General features: G+C 45.0%; 5 protein-coding genes across 17 annotated transcripts in view; 2 read left to right on the forward strand and 3 right to left on the reverse strand.

The window, feature by feature from the left end:
• Positions 1–1,484: 1,484 nt before the first annotated feature.
• On the reverse strand, positions 1,485–5,621 carry edc3 (enhancer of mRNA decapping 3 homolog (S. cerevisiae)). 2 transcript variants are annotated; one of them, XM_077021588.1, is made up of 8 exons: positions 5,469–5,583; positions 5,313–5,346; positions 4,403–4,567; positions 3,887–4,179; positions 3,288–3,629; positions 2,973–3,126; positions 2,599–2,816; positions 1,485–2,497 (listed from the first exon to the last, which is right to left on the reverse strand). In XM_077021588.1, the coding sequence occupies exons 3-8, from the start codon at positions 4,564–4,566 to the stop codon at positions 2,163–2,165; spliced, it is 1,506 nt and encodes a 501-aa protein (XP_076877703.1). In that variant the 5' UTR covers position 4,567; positions 5,313–5,346; positions 5,469–5,583; the 3' UTR covers positions 1,485–2,162. The 2 variants fall into 2 exon arrangements, with proteins under 2 accessions (XP_076877703.1, XP_076877702.1); XM_077021587.1 differs by lacking the exon at positions 5,313–5,346 and having other exon boundaries at positions 5,469–5,621.
• A 187-nt stretch (positions 5,622–5,808) lies between these two features.
• kxd1 (KxDL motif containing 1) lies at positions 5,809–8,106 on the forward strand. Of its 2 annotated transcripts, none has more exons than XM_077021589.1 (5): positions 5,809–5,994; positions 6,289–6,390; positions 6,504–6,656; positions 6,814–6,860; positions 6,955–8,106. In XM_077021589.1, the coding sequence occupies exons 2-5, from the start codon at positions 6,296–6,298 to the stop codon at positions 7,209–7,211; spliced, it is 552 nt and encodes a 183-aa protein (XP_076877704.1). In that variant the 5' UTR covers positions 5,809–5,994; positions 6,289–6,295; the 3' UTR covers positions 7,212–8,106. The 2 variants fall into 2 exon arrangements, with proteins under 2 accessions (XP_076877704.1, XP_076877705.1); XM_077021590.1 differs by having other exon boundaries at positions 5,809–5,896.
• A 295-nt stretch (positions 8,107–8,401) lies between these two features.
• On the forward strand, positions 8,402–14,609 carry ergic2 (ERGIC and golgi 2). Its single transcript, XM_077021604.1, has 14 exons — positions 8,402–8,547; positions 8,872–9,021; positions 9,730–9,838; positions 9,970–10,016; positions 10,233–10,300; positions 10,382–10,422; positions 10,678–10,779; positions 11,915–12,010; positions 12,328–12,383; positions 12,665–12,763; positions 13,398–13,495; positions 13,585–13,747; positions 13,855–13,934; positions 14,132–14,609. Exons 2-14 carry the CDS (start codon positions 8,916–8,918, stop codon positions 14,195–14,197), a joined length of 1,131 nt encoding a protein of 376 aa, XP_076877719.1. The 5' UTR covers positions 8,402–8,547; positions 8,872–8,915; the 3' UTR covers positions 14,198–14,609.
• A 350-nt stretch (positions 14,610–14,959) lies between these two features.
• On the reverse strand, positions 14,960–16,447 carry LOC143526864 (uncharacterized). The gene is made up of 3 exons (XM_077021605.1): positions 16,061–16,447; positions 15,912–15,984; positions 14,960–15,814 (listed from the first exon to the last, which is right to left on the reverse strand). The coding sequence occupies exons 1-3, from the start codon at positions 16,183–16,185 to the stop codon at positions 15,503–15,505; spliced, it is 510 nt and encodes a 169-aa protein (XP_076877720.1). The 5' UTR covers positions 16,186–16,447; the 3' UTR covers positions 14,960–15,502.
• Positions 16,448–18,236: 1,789 nt separating this feature from the next.
• Positions 18,237–19,183, reverse strand: part of magi2b (membrane associated guanylate kinase, WW and PDZ domain containing 2b) — a 71,663-nt gene continuing 70,716 nt past the window's right edge. For all 11 annotated transcript variants that reach the window (XM_077021598.1, XM_077021595.1, XM_077021593.1 and 8 more), the window contains one exon: positions 18,237–19,183. This exon is cut by the window's right edge. The gene's annotated coding sequence lies outside the window, so the exon portion shown is untranslated.

Genomic DNA, 19,183 nt, shown 5'->3' on the forward strand with positions numbered 1-19,183 from the left:
AAGCTGCAAGCACACCATTACTTCTGCAGTCATCACAAGTGCCCTGTTAAAACGTCCAAGTTCAGCACAAACTAGACAAGAGCAGGATGTGCTGTTGGAACCTTTCCCAACCTCCTCTCCATGACAGGATCCTTTTTAATGTAACGCTCTCTTACGCCTGCCTACTGAACGCTGCAGAGAGGACAAGGCATTCAAACCCATCTTCATTTTATAGTTCATAAAAAAGGCATAATCTCAAAACAAAATCCTTATTCAAATTACTTTAACATTTGTTCCACTAATAAATGCAATAATCAACTGCATCAGGAGGCATTCGGTATATGACAAGAAAGAGAAAAAATAATAAAACAAAAAAAAAAAAAACCCAACAGGAAACTGAAAAACTAAAACCACTGAAACTGCCCTCCGTTGAAGCAGCACTATGCAGAAATGCTCGTAATGCTCCTTTTTCTTACCATTTGTAAGAATCTTTACAAAATGTACATAACAGATTTTTAGTTTAACATAAGTGACAAAGGAGTGTAGGAGAGGAAGAACAAACAACACATTCTCAGTGTCCGAGAAGGCTTCTTTTAAAGCATACTTCATCACAACGTGGATGGGAAAGCTTTCTTGAACATAAGCACTCTCCTACAGTGTGTTCTGTGGGATGGGGAGAGGACAGAGACAGAATTTGCCCAACTGACCCAGCCCTGCAGTGCCTCAACACCAGTGAGTCTAAGTGCAATATTCAGCTACATGGTCACACATACTGGCAGCAGACTGGGAAAGGGCTGTTGAAAGGGTTGGAGACTTAAGTGCGATGACAGTAAGTCGTGTGGCTCCTTTAACACAAAGCGTGAGGTTTTTTGTTGGTTTTGCTTATGTAACAAGACGTTAAAATGTATATACACCTGCAAAATTTTCGGAAATTACGTCATGATTATTTTCCCTATAAATTTTTTTAAATCAACTTTTAGAAAGGATTTTTTTTATTTTGAAGAAATCCTTTTAAACTAAAATTACAAGTCTTAACCTTTCGATCAGAAACAACTTGGATAGTGTGAAAGCTTATAATCTCTGAATAACAACTGAGTCCGAAACTCCCCCTGCAGAAGTGCATATGGTTACATCATGGTTTCGTGTGCGTAGGCCTACCAGTTCTAAAACAGTATGACCTAATGCCACACAATACCTCACCATATTACACATAGAAAGACTTACACAAACCACTCCACAATTCTGGAGTCCACAACTCAATAACACATTCTTTAAATAATATATGTTGTCAACTGTGCGGAAAAGGAACTCATGCATATGAATTATCCAATCAGTCTTTACCAACAAATCAAACTAGGCAGTACAGTATTGCAAAAGCTCTGATGGCAGGAAGCAAAAGAAACTATTCTCTGGATCTCAGTGAGCTGGACAAAAGACGTCAAACAAGGCTTCAACTGCCCCATGCCCCCCCCCCCCCCCCCCCCCCCCCCCCCAACTATGTAAATGAAAAACCATTTCTGTCACATTTGGCACCAATCTGAGTGGGAAAGAGAACAAATGAGGATATAAAAACCTAAATCCCCACATGCTACAGATATTAACCATTAACAATAAAGAACCAATCTAAATTAGTACACAGAACTACAAAAGATAACAAATAAACAGAAAGAAGCTAAGAAAATTAGACCGTTCAGATACAAGAAGAATCCCAAGCAGTCTTGATTCAGGTTGGTTTCAGTGAAGCTCTGAAAAGCATGAAATTTTGTGGCTTTGTGCAAACACATCTGAACTTTATAGATCTAACCACATCTTCAGTCGGGGGAAAACCATGATGAATCATCACCCAAAACTCTTGTATTGGAAATGAGAAGCAGGAAGAGTCAGAGGTCCTTTGCTGGTTGGTCAGTAAACACAGAAGTCTGGTGGCAGGGAGCGCTCACGGCACAGGCTGCTCCCCACCGCTGCATTTCCCTAGTAATGGAACCTTCAAACAAACGCCAAGTCCATGAACTATTATAGAGCTTCATAGAACTTGACAAAAATAAGATGGCATTGGTACCACCACCACGGGTGCATTCGCTGCAGTGCTCAAACTGACCTCTGAACTCTCTGGAATTTAAGGCAAGTTCTGGCTCACTGACTGCCGTACCCTGACAAAAATGCGGTGAGGGGTTGTGACTTGCTCACGCAGAGTGCAGAGGGATCACAAACTTGCAGCCAAAGGGCGAGTGGTACTTGACGCCCGCCTCCTGGAACACGTGGCGGGGGAGACCGATGTCGCACAGGTAGACGCGGCCAGCCCTCTCGGGCAGGGCCAGAGGAAGGCCAAGAGACAGGGACCACTTGGCCTCCACGGCCTGCTCCTGCCCGCTCACTGGAGGATCTATGCTCAGCACGGGGGCCCGGTTCTGGTTGGCCCAGTCAGCGGCAGCCCGGTACCATGGTTGGTCCCGCAGGAAAGTGTTCTCGTGCGAGTCGAGGCAGTTTATAACAAGATCGACGGGGGTATCCGGCAAGTCTAAGAGAGAATGTGCAAAACACAGCAACTCATTAGTGACAACGCCAAGGGAATAAACATTCAGTGAATGACTGAAAACCACAAATGTGCCTCATGTGCACCTTTAACACTGGAAACTTGTTTGCCGCCTGTCTTTCCGAACAGTGTCAGTTCGTTCGTGATGGCTTCCAGCATCTTGACAAAGTTGGGGAGGAAGAGGATGACCTCCACCTCGTGGTTGGCAAGGTGACGGCCACAGCTGATTCCCTGAGCTCCCTGAACGTGGGGCCCACAGAGCAGCGCCACAGTGGGTCGCTGGTGCACGTTCTTAGGGGTTAACCTGAGAAAAGAGGGATGGAGAAAGAGATACACATATACGGTTAATCCGAATGTCATTTTACTGGGAAATTAACTGACAAACAAAATACATAACAGATACAAGTCTTGACATCTGACGTATATATAGTTTTTAAACAGTTATTTTAAACACAGTCACCTGTTTGGTCCTCCAAGCAGTGTGAGAGCCATCTGACTGGCACACACACCAGTCATCTCCAGTCTGCGCTCCAGAGAGAGACCGTAACTCTCTGCCACAGTCAGCAGGCGCTTGTGCAACTCGTATGAGATACTGGGGACCACCAGCCCCGAGTCTAAGAGGAGAATAAGAATCAACCACTCACCACTTTACAACTCTAAAGGCATATAAACTATAAACCTTGTTAATTGTTATTACTATACTTTTCCCAAGAGAAGCCAAGACTTTCTATTTATTTGTTATCTGAAGCATAAAGAAAACAGATTTGAGACCAACCAGTGCTATACTCTTTTGCCCCAGGCTGAGGCACAGTAATCTGTCGGTAGACAACTGGCTTTGCTTCTAGAATGTTCTCGTCATGCCGGTAACGCGACTGTGTCTGCTCTGCCGGAGTGCCCCGGGACCGCGCGCCGTTGCCTCTACGATCTGACGAGTCAATCTCTGAGAAGACAGCTGCTTTATCGAAGAGAGCCAAGTTCCCTTCGAAATCAAAGTCCTCATCTAGAACATCGTCCATGCCATCTCCAAAACATTCATCATCCCTATTCTTCATCTGACCATTCTTTGACCCATTCTTCTTTGGAGTGACCTGATTTGCTCCCCTACTGCTAGATGACCCTGAAAGTAAAACAGACATTCCTTTTTCAGTGATGATCCCTTAAGTCATGTACTCTCATAAAAGCTGGACACACTAATGTTTTATGCAGTTTGGTGCACCAATCCAAGAGCATAAATGTATTTGTGATAATGAATGAACAAATGAAAGATTAAATAAATAAGTTGCATTTCTCTCTCAGGAAATTAACACAAATTAAAAGGAAGTAACTGCACAACAGTCTTCCTTGCAGGTCATCGGTGCTCCTACAGATACTCACAGGAGTTGTGTCTTCGGCGGAAGACTTTACCCTGGTTGGCAATGTCAGCATGGCGTTCACCATAGCTCTTGGAATAGTTCTGTGAAGGAGACATGCCCCCATCGTGGGCCCTGGCCTCCGTTTTACCAGGCACGGTCACAGGAGCACTGTTGCCCTGGGCACCGCCCCCACCCTTGTCTTTGCGTCCAGCGTAACCAGTCGAGGGGGCACTCGGGTCGAGAACGCTCCGCTTTGTCACTCCATTTGAGCCGCTACGGATCTCCAGGATTTTGAGCTCTTTGATGTCCATAGCACTGTGAATACATCAAAGGAGAATTGGTTCCAGGATGCGACACGCTTAAACTAGAAACTATTATGTCAGGACCGTCATTCATTGTGTCCAATTTTATTACAATGTACAATTTCAAACCACAGCTTCTTAGGTTTTTTCAGTAACACACAATTGAACATACTTTACAATTCTGGTTAAACAAAATCTTCACAGATAATGGTTTTAAAATGAAATCAAGTACCAACCTAAAGGTGACCTCGGGCACTGGACACTTGACACCATTGTGAAACGGCTGTCTGAGGGAGATTGTTTGGCTGGACTGATCAACTGAAGACACCTCTCCTTGGTAAACTCCTAAAGTTGCCCCGCAGTTAATGGAAACAAGACTGCCCAACCAGTCTGCTGCCATTCTGTCAAATAATCATCATTACAAGACAAATAAAAACCCAAAAATGTAAGATGGAGTAACTAGAGAAGACCAAATAAAAACCCAACAATGTAAGATGGAGTAACTAGAGAAGACCAAATAAAAACCCAACAATGTAAGATGGAGTAACTAGAGAGGACCAAATAAAAACCCAACAGTGTAAGATGGAGTAACTAGAGAAGACCAAATAAAAACCCAACAGTGTAAGATGGAGTAACTAGAGAAGACCAAATAAAAACCCAACAATGTAAGATGGAGTATCTAGAGAGGACCAAATAAAAACCCAACAGTGTAAGATGGAGTAACTAGAGAAGACCAAATAAAAACCCAACAATGTAAGATGGAGTATCTAGAGAGGACCAAATAAAAACCCAACAGTGTAAGATGGAGTATCTAGAGAGGACCAAATAAAAACCCAACAATGTAAGATGGAGTAACTAGAGAGGACCAAATAAAAACCCAACAGTGTAAGATGGAGTACCTAGAGAAGACCAAATAAAAACCCAACAGTGTAAGATGAAGTAACTATTTAAACGGAGTCACACTAACTTAGATAAACAGGCCCGGGGGGCGCGCTAAATGCAGCTATCATCAACGTTAGCGCAACCGGCACTGGTTGAGCTTTACGATACGTTTGGTCAAACGGGAGGTCAAGCTTTACCGGACATGTTAACGAGTGTGAGGCCGTTAAACTGCGGTACAATACACGGTACCGGAACCAAACGCACCTCGTTATTACCGCAGCTCCTCCCGCCAGCCAACCTGTTAGCGCGGATAACCACACAAGTTAGACGGCGGCTAGCAGCTAACTATTAGTGACTAGTAACCAGCCGAATATGATCATTTATGCCTGTTTTAATGGATTTGTGGTTTCAGACGCATACCTGTAGTAAACCAGTGATATCGCTGTGAAATACACGCAAAACTAGACTATGAATTCTCTTGAGTTCTCTGATGAATTCTCGGTGCGCGACTTCTCCACTTGATGAACTCTCTCTCTGTCTGGCGCTCAGCACCGCCACCTGGCGGGCAGGAGGAGCGGCGAGCTGCGCGCCGCAAGAGAGAGAAAAAAATAAAACATTCACACAGAGGTTGTAATTTGCAGTTGAAAATAGGAAGGAAATATTAAACATGCATTATTTACTGTCTCATAATTTCGATAAGGGCTTCATAAACGTCCGCCAGGGCCATTTTCGTCACATGACATCCCCACACAACAACAAACATGTCTGCCGTCCACACTCTGGTGCAGTAGCTGGCAGGCGCACGAATGGAGCTCGTCCGCTAATTGAACGTTTAATAAACACAGCGGGTGCATTTTTTTACTCTTTCGTGTCCTATAGATCACAAAAAATACTCAAGATTTTATAATTCAACTACATAATTAGGATTTGCTAGGAAACCAGCCAGGTAATGGCAATCCTTTGTGCTAGTTAGCTAGCCACTGATATGAAGCTAGATTCACTAGTGAACTGGCCTAGTTAAAACAAGGCTGTTTAATTTAGCTGCACTTCTGACTAAATAGTTAACTTAAGATAGATAGTTAAGATAGATATAGGATCTGCCGTGACCTTCCGTGTTTATGTGGTCGGTTTGCAACGCTGTTTCTGGTTTGTAATCGTTATCTGTCAGTGGACATTACTTTTGGTCGTGTTAACCCAAATCCCAAATACATTCTTTTAAATCTTTCAATTTATTTTAAAGATACAATATGGATCAGACCGGCTCTGGGATCTTCTGTAGCAGAATGCTGAGCATGGTGAACTCAGAAGATGTAAACGCTATCATTCAAGCCCAGAGACACATGTAAGTTAAAGATGCTTCATGTTAAAACCAGTCACACGATCTGTTTGTCGAACACCATTAAGTATAGATCATCTACTGTTTAATAACAATTCCACGTGTAACTCCCTCATAAGGCTGGACCGCTTTGAGAAGACAAACGAGATGCTTATAAACTTCAATGGCTTGTCCAGTGTGCGACTACAACAAATGAACGATCACTTTCTGCTCCACACTCGCACTTTAATCGAAATGAAGAAGGACTTGGACAGCATTTTCCGGCGAATAAGGTGATGTGAAATCTCATCCCAACTTTTCATTTCACATCACCCGACCTAGCACATGATATGGGTATATGTATGCAGGAATTATTGGGCAGACACCCCCTCTGATGTTGGATAGTTTTGTGAATATAGAAATGAAAAATAGCTTCTTCTCTTTATCCAGGACGCTGAAAGGCAAAATTGCTAAGCAGTATCCTGCTGCTTTCAGTAGTGAGTTGTGCTTTAATTATTCTAATACTTTTCTCCAACTATAATGTTTCTCATTTTAATTATTCCATAACATTACTGTTTTTTTTATCAACAGATATTCATGAGTGCCCTAGTTTGGAGGATGACGATGATGAGTTTGACCCCATACCCCCCAGCATGGATCCCACAACTCCCACAACAGCTACATCTGAGCAGAGCACTGAGTCATGTGACACGAGTCCTGACGTTATATCGCCAACAGTTAGCTGCTGTTCTGAAGAGCTCTCCCAGGAGAATGCCGACACACCTACCTCAACCAGCCCTGAGAGGGCAGTACTGCTGGATGAGGGTCCAGATTCAGCTGAGATCTAGAATCTTTCTGGAGCTGCTGAGAGAAGTTTGTGATCTGGCTCAGTGACCGTCAACAGTCGTCAAGACGACTGTTAGAGTGAGAGAAACAGGCTGTAAGAGTTAGTAATGCTACACACGTTTGCCAGATGTCTCAGTTATTTAAAGTATTAAGGATTTGAAGTAAATGAGTCCTCTTTCTAAACTTTTATTTTTCAGATTTTTCCCCAGTGGGCAATGCTGTTATATTTATATGTTTTAACATTCCAGAATGACCGTTTCTTGGGTTTTATCCCCTCAAATTAAAGTAGTATGCCCTTGCTCGTTGATGCTTAAAATTTATCTTTTAACCTCTAGCTCCCATTTTAATTATTGCATCTCAAAAGATATTGGACATACTGTGTATTTTAATCTCTTTAGATGTCGGCTATTAAAACTTGACTCTTTGATTTTTATTGGCTGTTTGCTTAGCTGTTACTTCTAACTGTGATAAAGAAATGTGATCGGTACAAAAATGTTCATCATAGAAACTACTGGATTATGTACTACATTTGGGGGTAATACAATTAACTGTGCTAAAGTCGCTGCATCATTACGAATGCTTTTGAGAGATATGGTTTTGTGAGTCCTTTGAGAAAGCAGGCCAAGTTCAGCTCAGACAGCTTTGATCTGCATTCAGTCCTACTTCCTAACATGATAAAACCAACCTGATGTAACTATATTGCACTCTTTGGGTCAATATTGATGCAATGTATTTTTGTGATGATCACATCATGTATTGTCACTTGGTAATGTAATAACAGTACATGTGAATGTTGACATCATTAAGGTCACTAAAGATGACACAATGTTTTATTTGATTAATGACATATCAGTAACATTTTAATTGGTAGTTATAATAAATTAATGACAGTGGAAATATCGTGGTGTTTTTTTTCTATTACGTTCCTTAAACCTCTCACTATCCCATTGCCTTTAACGGACGTGAGAATAGCTTACTAAAAAGTACAGGAGCTAATGTACTAATAGTGTAGGAAATGTTGCATTATTTCAGGATTGTCGTGGTAGTACTGTAGACAGAGACATAGCGCGTAGTGCGTCCTTTCATACCAATAGAACAGTCCGCTGTGTGGCGGTATACTCGCATTAGTGTAACTAACGGGAAGGGGACTGAGAACTACAACACCCATGATGCATCAGTAAGGAATCGTCACAATTCAAACTCAGCCAGCGTTTTCATCTGATTAAACAACCTTTTATTTTTACCCTGTTTAATGACCACTAACCCGATTTCAGATATGTTCCGGTTGGGTTTAAACCAGTGATTCAGTGATGAGTGCGTAAAACGGAGCGTTTGAAGGTAGGTGACCATCTGGCTGCTTGTACCAGCCACAGCGTGTGAAATGGTATTTGTTGGTGATCTGGCCAGATATGCGCGACTGATCCGGACGCGTCTTGTGTAACAGGACGTGATCTCCGGTATGTTCAAGCCACACATCGCCTCTTCTCGGTGTCAGAGCCACTTAATTTAGCAATCTGTTCACCGGCGTCTCCACTTTATTACACGGTTGGCCTGAGCTAGCCGGCTAACGCGCTAGCGTACGTGGTGGATGTGTAAGCGCCGCGTATCCAGCTGGTTCACAGCTGCGGGGACTGTGTGTGTGTGTGTGTGTGGGGTCTCCAGTCCCCACAGGTTCATGAGGGACGTGGCCGTCGATCGCCCCCAAGATGCGGAGACTTTCTCGCAAGAAAGCCCTCAATTTTGTGAAGGAAATGGACGCCTTCCCGAAGGTTCCTGAGAGCTATGTGGAGACATCTGCCAGTGGGGGGACCGGTGAGCATCTGCCCTCTCTCCATCTATCTGCCCATCTGCCCTCTCTCCATCTATCTGCCCTCTCTCCATCTATCTGCCCATCTGCCCTCTCTCCATCTATCTGCCCATCTGCCCTCTCTCCATCTATCTGCCCATCTGCCCTCTCTCCATCTATCTGCCCATCTGCCCTCTCTCCATCTATCTGCCCTCTCTCCATCTATCTGCCCATCTGCCCTCTCTCCATCTATCTGCCCTCTCTCCATCTATCTGCCCTCTCTCCATCTATCTGCCCATCTGCCCTCTCTCCATCTATCTGCCCTCTCTCCATCTATCTGCCCTCTCTCCATCTATCTGCCCATCTGCCCTCTCTCCATCTATCTGCCCTCTCTCCATCTATCTGCCCTCTCCCCATCTCTCTCCCCATCTCTCTCTCCATCTCTCTCCCCATCTCTCTCCCCATCTATCTGCCCTCTCTCCATCTATCTGCCCTCTCCCCATCTCTCTCTCTATCTCTCACCCCATCTCTCTCTCCATCTCTCAATCTCTCACCCCATCTCTCTCCCCATCTCTCTCTCTATCTCTCTCCCCATCTCTCTCTCCATCTCTCAATCTCTCACCCCATCTCTCTCCCTATCTATTTGCCCACCTGCCCAGATCTTCTCGGTTTGTTTTGATATAATGTCCAGGTTTTCCGATGTGAATAACACAGTTATGTGTCTCCGGCACCAGTGTCCCTAATCGCCTTCACGGCCATGGCAGCACTGGCCTTCTTTGAGTTTTTTGTGTATCGGGACACATGGATGAAGTACGAATATGAAGTGGATAAGGATTTTTCTAGGTAGGTATTTTTAAGTAGTTAATAAATGTGTTATGTGCATACATTCTGATTCAGTTCTATTACTAAACTTTGGATTCAAGAGGAGGAAAAGGTGTTATGAAGTTTCACATTTGTGTGTTTTTTCTTTGCAGTAAATTAAGAATTAATATAGATATTACAGTCGCCATGAGATGCCAGTGTAAGTTATTTTATTCTTAGTATTTCAGTGATATATATTGGATTGACTTTGCAGATAATTATTAAGATTTGATATGGACAGCAAAGTATTGTGTGATACAATGGTAATTTAAGGTTAAGTCTGAATGTGACCACTATCCTCAGATCTTAAAGCATCACTCATGCCTTTTCCTAAGAAACTGTGATTTTAATTGTGAAATTGTTGTGAACCATCCAGTTGTAGGTGCAGATGTGCTGGACCTGGCCGAGACGATGGTGGCGTCAGATGGCCTACAGTATGAACCAGTGAGAGCGTCACTAGTCAAGTTTTTGCCTGTGTACACTTGCCCATAACAGGATTTATAGTTGTTTGTGGTTCTCTTGTAGGTTGCATTTGAGCTCTCCCCTCAGCAGAGGCTATGGCACAGGTAAAACCAACACTTGCTGTAGTAATGGATCTTGATTCTTCCATCTCTGTGGATATATATTAGATGTCTTTTTATTTAAAAACGATGGTGGTTTCTATTGATTTCGGCTTGTTTTGCCCAAAGCATTGTAAAACTTTGCTCATCATAAGGGAAAACCAGACCTAAATGTAGATCGAAGCTCATCCATTTTCAGTGCACTGGATCAAATGTAACTAATCGGCGAGTAACTCCTCCACCTCCCTGGTGTTTTGCCAGGACACTTCTGCTGGTCCAGGACCGGCTGCGGGAGGAGCACTCGCTCCAGGACGTCCTGTACAAGAGTGTCATGAAAGGAGCCCCCACCTCTCTGCCACCAAGGTCAGTGCCTCCCCCCCTGCAACCCACGCCGTCTCCCTCCCCCCCCCTGCAACCCACGCCGTCTCCCTCCCCCCCCCCTGCAACCCACGCCGTCTCCCCCCCCCCCCCCTGCAACCCACGCCGTCTCCCCCCCCCCCCCCTGCAACCCACGCCGTCTCCCTCCCCCCCCTGCAACCCACGCCGTCTCCCTCCCCCCCCTGCAACCCACGCCGTCTCCCCCCCCCCCTGCAACCCACGCCGTCTCCCTCCCCCCCCCTGCAACCCACGCCGTCTCCCTCCCCCCCCCCTGCAACCCACGCCGTCTCCCTCCCCCCCCCTGCAACCCACGCCGTCTCCCTCCCCCCCCCTGCAACCCACGCCGTCTCCCCCCCCCCCCTGCAACCCACGCCGTCTCCCCCCCCCCCCCTGCAACCCACGCCGTCTCCCCCCCCCCCTGCAACCCACGCCGTCTCCCCCCCCCCTGCAACCCACGCCGTCTCCCCCCCCCCCCTGCAACCCACGCCGTCTCCCTCCCCCCTCCTGCAACCCACGCCGTCTCCCCCCCCCCCTGCAACCCACGCCGTCTCCCTCCCCCCTCCTGCAACCCACGCCGTCTCCCTCCCCCCTCCTGCAACCCACGCCGTCTCCCCCCCCCCTGCAACCCACGCCGTCTCCCTCCCCCCCCCTGCAACCCACGCCGTCTCCCTCCCCCCCTGCAACCCACGCCGTCTCCCTCCCCCCCCTGCAACCCACGTTGTTTCCCTCCCCCCCCCCCCGCATCCCACGCCGTCTCCCCCCCCCCCCTGCAACCCACGCCGTCTCCCTCCCCCCCTGCAACCCACGCCGTCTCCCTCCCCCCCCCCGCATCCCACGCCGTCTCCCTCCACCCCCTGCAACCCACGCCGTCTCCCCCCCCCCCCCTGCAACCCACGCCGTCTCCCTCCACCCTGTTGTCATGTTCTAAACGGTGTCCAGGACTCTGTTGCTCCGTTGGTATCACTCTTAGTCCACTTGGACTCTGCGAAAGCAAACATCGAAACGGAACCAGAAACAATAAATCATGCCCGTTGAAACGTAAACCCATTCCTGATGCCGTAGAGTCTGGAGCTCTGTGGCGTGCGTGTTAAGTGGTGCTACGGCGGTTTTCTCTCCTCAGAGAGGAACACCAGGAGCAGCCATTCAACGCGTGCAGGATACACGGACACCTCTACGTCAATAAAGTAGCAGGAAACTTCCACATCACCGTCGGCAAGTATGCAATGTTTCCCCCACAGAAATGTATCATTAAAGAGTTCTGTATTAATGTAATACATGTACACTAATTGTGATATGCTGTATATGTTGCGTTTTCTTGGCGTATTAACACTACATATCGTGTCTTTCGCTGCGCTTGATAACGAGGGTGACAGTCTGAATGTATGTGAGCAGTTTTTGGAGACAGAAATAATGAAACAAATTCCTGAAATTATGCTCTACCCTGCTGTAGGGCCTGTAGTGCAGAATAACCTGCCTTACCTCATATAGCACTTTACACAGAATGTACTGTACTATGTGTGTTGTTTATTACAGGGCTATTCCACACCCGAGAGGCCATGCACACCTAGCAGCTCTGGTTAGCCACGAAAGTAAGTTGGCCCTTCTGTCCTGCTTTGTTCCTGTTTTTATCCGTGTCCGTTTTAATTTTGCTGCTGAGCAAATAACAGATAAGACTAAAGATGAGACAAAAAAGGTCACTGTAGTTCAAATCCATTTCTAATTTGACATGCAAAATATCAGCCACGTGAGGTCAGCGCTTTCCAGTGCAGACAGGAATCGATCAAGTATGTCAGGTTTTCATACAGTAGTGCAGTATGGCTTGTATGTTTTGTTTTATGTCACATATTCTATTCTTCCTACCGATCCACAGCATACAACTTCTCTCATCGAATAGACCACCTGTCATTTGGGGAGGAACTTCCAGGCATACTGAACCCTCTGGATGGCACTGAGAAAGTGTGTACTGACCGTAAGTATGAATCAAACACGTGGCCCGCAGAACAGGTTCCACAGCACATACCGTACAGCTGATCTTCAGGACGTCACGTTTTACACTCAGGTGTGACAGTAATTGACTTGTTAATATTAGTATAACTAATCCCGTCACCATAACATTAACCTTTCCTCCATCCTGGCCTAATTTATCTCCCTTAAGGCCAGTCTGGACTCTGGGAGCTGACTTGCATTTCTAACCTTCCGTTAAATACATAAAAAAATACTGCTGTAATGTTCTTGAGGATCTTAAGGGGGAGACCAAATAGAAGTAGTTATCATCTTTATAAACTACTGCTGTGGACACTCTCGCCCACTCTGAGACAACTGACCACATCTCCAAACCCTCACAGTCTACACTGAGCACCAGTTACTTTCCATGTTCAGTAACAGGTTGTTCTTATTACGCCAAAAGCTTTGCACAGCCTGGCTCCACGTCTTCATCGATGGCCCATTCCGTACATTCAGAACACAAAATCACTGTAGTTGGATGGAACATTCTTCCCAAGTCTATTTGGGATGCAACTTCCCGTCCTACATTTGTATTTGGAAAGACCAGTATAAATAATAGTGGGAGTGGTGATCTGACCAGTGGGTTTCTTTTCTCCCAGATAACCAGATGTTTCAGTACTTCATCACCATTGTCCCCACCAAACTGGAGACCTACAAGGTGTCAGCAGACACGCATCAGTACTCAGTCACAGAGCGGGTAGGTGTAGTGGGTGCTGTAGAGATGGAGACGCACCGCGTCGCTTACATGTGTGGAGCTAAACCCCCCCCCCCCCCCCCTGTTCGCAGGAGCGCGTGATCAACCACGCGGCCGGGAGCCACGGCGTGTCGGGCATCTTTATGAAGTACGACCTCAGCTCGCTCAAGGTGCACGTGACGGAGCAGCACATGCCCCTCTGGCAGTTCCTCGTGAGGCTCTGCGGCATCGTGGGGGGCATCTTCGCTACCACAGGTACGACAGAGCGGACCCGTCGCACCCGAACAAGCACCTGCTTGAACGAGGGTGGCTAGAGAAGTGAGCTGGCTGTGGAGTGAGAGGAACTCTTGTCATTTACCCAGGCATGCTGCACAACCTGGTCGGCTTTTGTGTAGATGTTGTCTGCTGCCGCTTCAAACTAGGAGTCTACAAACCCAAAATGGTAAGAGATGTATTGCTCAGTTTTTTTTACAGCTCTAAAGTGAGGTAGAGCATTTTTATCTCTGTGACATTTAAGTGAGAAGATAAAAAGGTTGGGAATGGTGGAGTGTATGTCAGAGCGCCATGGAGCGTGCACGGGGTCAAGAGTGTCAAACCTCAAAGACGAGGTGTAACCGGGACCTTCTTTGTCATTCGTAGATGAATGCTCTCGATGGACATGGGAATGATGAAATGTGTCTGCTCTCCGAGAACAATGAGCACTAGAGACCCTGGTCTCCTCCGCCCGAGACTGCCACTTCCAGTCGAGACGCCGACGTGCCACAGGACAGTTGTGCAGCTGCGTGACGTGGCATTGAGAAGCACCGTCTCTGCTAAGCACATAACTGTAACTCAGACTATAAACAAAGTATTGATCACACCCAGCAAGATGGTTTTCAATGTCTGTGCACCTAAACAAGACATTTACCCATAAGAAAGGAGTCACCATGCAGTAATAGTTTTTTATACCCCATTTCCACACTCAGTGTTGTAGTGGAGATTCATGGTTTTGTTTATAGAATAGTTATAGCTTGTGTTCCAGAGGCAGCTCTTTCTGTTCAGTCTGTAATCTGGGGGATTAAATGCCGTAATGTGTTTTGTTTGAAAGAGATTTTTCTTAAAATTTCCATCAACACAGTATGGTCCATCTTTGTTCTCACTCCTGCTTGAACCTTCAAAACATCTGCAACCTGAAGTCCAACACGATTACAGCAGTCAATTAAGACATATAGTACTTTATAAGTTATCGGCCAAATTCAAAAATGATTAAGACCTCTTTTGACCAAGTGAATTAGCATTATTATTATTATTATTGGTGTGGGATTTGGGCATCTGCTGGACTGATCTTCAGCCTGGTGTGCACATTCATTCATGTCAGTTAGGGACGACAACAACACAAGTAAGTTAAAAGAAATGAGAAGAGGAAAAATGTGAAATTTGTTCAAAATGAATGAGAATGATGCGCACAAGTGACTAAATATGGAGGTTGGACAAGTAATTCTGAGAAATTCAATTCTGATCTGCAAAATGCCACAAAGCCAACCCTAGATAAACTAATACCACAAATGCATTTAGCCTATTGTTTATTTAAGTACATTTTTGTCCATGGAGAACTATGTGTTTCAGGATTTCCCCGTTTGTCCTCCTGTCTGTAGTGCATCAGGTTTGACTGGTGTTGAGATGCCACACGTGCTTCTGTAACTACTGTGGTAGAACAGGAAACACAAGCTGCTCACACCAAGGGTTCTGGGTTCATTCCTGGGTGGCCCACATTCCAGGTTCATATGCATAACTTACCCCATAATATATATTACAGCACCACTCCTATGAAAAGTCTTTAAACCCAGCCCTAAACAGGCATGGTTGTTCTGAATTTGCATTTTGGCTAGGGATAACATTTTTACCAACTTAAAATCGAATGCTCTAGTGATTTCAGGTTTAACAGAGCTCACTAACTACATCTAACTACAAGTGCTTTGAGAAAACACCAAAGTCTGCAGAGCTCTTCAGAACTGGAGGTTGAAGACTGCATCAGCTGAAGAAAATCTCTCGAACGAGCTGCAGGGGGTCGGGATCAGAGTTCCTCCCTTGGCAGTTATCCTCAGATTTCGGGGTAGTGGACCCTGCCTGAGTCCTAACATGCTCAGCGGTGCTGTGTAACACTGTACTCGGGCGGCTGTCCTCTACAGCCTCGCCGTACGGCACCGTGTCCTGCTCAGCGACGTCCACGTCTGTGTCCGACACGTAGGTCCGCTCGTCCGGACCAGGGTCGGATGTCTCTTCTGTATCGGTCTCTGGTACAGTTCTTGTTTCTTTTCCGTTCAGTGCACACGGTGAATATAACTATCACACAAAGAGAAACAGCAGAGAAAAAGAAAAAGTGAGCAGATGTCCCGGTACAGCTGGACACAGAGGAGAAAGGTTTGAAGGTTTGACCGACCTTTGTGTTATCGGTCCGTAAAACATCAGTGGCCGTTTCCACAAGCTCTTGTTCATTCATCCAGTAAACGATTCTAGAAACACAAATACGTTCAGCCAGTTTCAGTCTGTAACGTGGTCATGGCATCTGCTTTAAAGTGAGTTTTATACCTTCTGGTCCAGTTCGCCCTCGCATCTTTATTTGTGCTCTCTTCAGATGTCTTTCCTACTGCGTTGATCGGCTGGTGATGATCGGTCCTATTCATCCAAGATGGGAGATTGCGTTTCGCAGACATAATAAAGTAGTGTTTAATATAATAGAAGTTTCAATCGGTGAGCTACAAAGGCTACGCATAGTGTGTACAGCTCTTCCTATGGGGACCTCACGTGGTGGACATGTTGGAGCGCCACCTCTTCGGCTACATTTCTAAGTGCTTAACAATGACAAGTGCGCCATCTGGTGGCTCGGAGCTGCAACTATAATCAACGTTGGAAAATTTGCCTAAGTTAGAATATGCGAGGCTATGTTGCACTTAAAATAAACTCAAAACTACAACTCAGTTCTCGCCATTTATTTTATTTTTGTCTTTTCAGTACTGTTAACAACCGCGCACACTCAGATAAACGGACAAGTGTACTGTATAATGAGTACTATAAAATGAATACTTTACACCATGTCAAGAGTTTATTTGACAGTATTTCAGAATATCATACAGGTAAACAAGAGTTTAGCAAAATTTAATATATCCGCACTGTTGCATTTCATAAAAATATTTGATCACTTAAGTCTTTGAAACTATCAATAATACATTAAACCATATTTATAGGAGTACAGCTGTACAAGGTAACTACACGTGTAACACTACACAGTAATATCGATCTGAAATGGGCCCCTTGAATGTGCCATCTTTCACAGATTCAATATTTTCCTTAGTCATATAAAAATGTTTTTTTTTTTTGTTTCGTTTGTTTTCTTTTTGAACAGCAGGCAGGATACAGCTTCAACAGTAAACACTCGAGCTGCGCCACAGACGTCTTCCCTCTTTCTTCCAGATCTTTCTGTGTAAACAGCAAATTCAATGGAGCTCTCTGCACTCACTCACGTGAATCAGCTGATACGAAGATATGTGCCAGCTACGAAACTATCAGGGCCTCATAAACAGGGAGCATTTCTATTGAAGCATTCTTGTTTTTTTATTTATGTCATACTTTTGTCCCTCTGAGAATTACTGATGTGCGACTGGACAGTATGTAGTTCACATATAAAAGCTGTTTGAGTTACCATACTGTTTTACACTTGCATTTTTATTAAATACATTGTGTATTTCAGTACTGAATTCATTTGGCACAGTATTCAGAGTGTGGACAGTGTTTGGTGGGGACCTGCAGGCCTGCTATGCTATCAGCTACTGCACATAAGGGCAAAATGTATGCTTTCCCACAATGCATCAGAAGTGTTCTCAGTCGCAGGTGGTCCACCTACTAAGGTCCATTCAAAGTGAGTAGACGTAAAGGAGATGAAGGAACTGCTTCTAAAGGAATCTTTATGGCACAAGATGGATCCTCCTTCCCAAGAAAAAAAAAACCCCAAAAAACACTGAAAGATCCATCAACAAGCAACAACCCTGTTACACGTTACACTTTCTTCTTCCAGCATTAAACATGTCATGCTCAGTTTGAAATATCAGTAAGACTACAAGTAGGAAGGCTGACATTAAACGACGTGCTACTGCCCAACAGACTGGCTGAAAGAGAATGGGTCACTCTCATTCGCTGGGAGTCCATCTGACAAGAGGTTAGTCAACCAGAATCTCCAATATAGATAAACAGATGTTTTATTAACTAATTTTAGTGATGAATCCTATTAATATAGACACTAGATTTTAACCCCACTGATTTTTATTTGAGAATATATTAACATTTGGAGGCAGATTTTCCTGCTTCAACACAAAGATCATCTGTAGATGTTACGCCCTTTCTAAAAAGACGGGATTAATATTACGACACTTTCCGGAAACTAGACTCCTTATTATCTTCTGGTTTGGTGCACTATAACGGAGGACAATCCCTTCATAAGATAATCAGAGTGTCAGGTATCACAGAAGCTGGAATGCTGACTGTGTATTCTAGGTTAGCAGTCAGGAATAGTTTCTGATCACTTTGGTTATCATCACAGATTGACAGTTGTGTTGTACCTAGCATGCTGTGTGTGATTTTGCAACATAAGGATGTAAATAATCATGATATAAATTATTTAATCATGAACAGAAACATATAAGGAGTGAGAAGACCCAAACTGCTGTTTCTTATAGTGTCTGTTCCTGTTCCATTGTTTAACACAACCATCAGTCTATTAAACCTTTGATGATATTACAAATGATATTGAATCCTTGCCTGGAGCAGTGTATTTTTTTTTTTTACAATGTTTGAACTCAGTATTCACAAGCAGATTCACTGTAGGCTCAGAAAATTGTAGAGAAAAGTGACTTAACATTAGCAACAACGTCTACAGCTGCATGTTTTAATGAAATGCTGGAAAAATAACCAAAACTCTAAGCTTGTTTGATCCCAGTAGGATCCCTTTACGGACTCTCCACCGTCCCAGTTGTCTTGCAGGACAGCGGATTTCAAACTGCACCAGTATCTGCCAGTAAGGCACTCTGCCCCATACAACTGGGTCCCACCATCCACAAAATAAAGGCTCTGCAATCGCCCCAATACTCGCCTCCCCTCTTCTGTAGGTTTACTAAGACTCCCACAGCCTCAGGTAGCACAGTTCAAATACAGCGATCCCTCCTCACTTTCCCACTGTCTGGATGTATGCTTGATCACACTGGCTTCCATCTACTAAAGACTCTTCCTAGTTAGTTGCCTGGAGAGAAGGGCAGCTGGTATGGATTGGGACGGGGCCCCAGCCCCACAGTGGTGTGGTTCATGAAGAACAGTACATGGAGAACGAACGCTGGAATGACACACTGAGGCGTTGAGGACTCCTGCAAGAAGAGAGCTGAGCAGGTCGGGCTCAGTGCAGTCAGCCAGTGTGTAGTCTAAGATAATAATGACTTTACAAAATCCTGCCTTCATAAATGGACTGCATTTCTTAGCAATGTAATGTGGTGTTGCATGCACCATGGGAGATACCACACACATGGCTGGAGGTACAAGTGTTCAGGATTGGTTAGCTGACTGATATGTTACTTTTATATGATGGTGATTAATTTCTCGATTTTGCCCTTGCGCTGTAACACTTAACAAGCAAAGCGTTGTCATTCCAGCAGTCCTCCTGCTGCTCTG

Source organism: Brachyhypopomus gauderio, chromosome 11 (genome assembly GCF_052324685.1).
Source record: "Brachyhypopomus gauderio isolate BG-103 chromosome 11, BGAUD_0.2, whole genome shotgun sequence".
In the NCBI taxonomy this organism is placed as follows: Eukaryota; Metazoa; Chordata; class Actinopteri; order Gymnotiformes; family Hypopomidae; genus Brachyhypopomus; species Brachyhypopomus gauderio.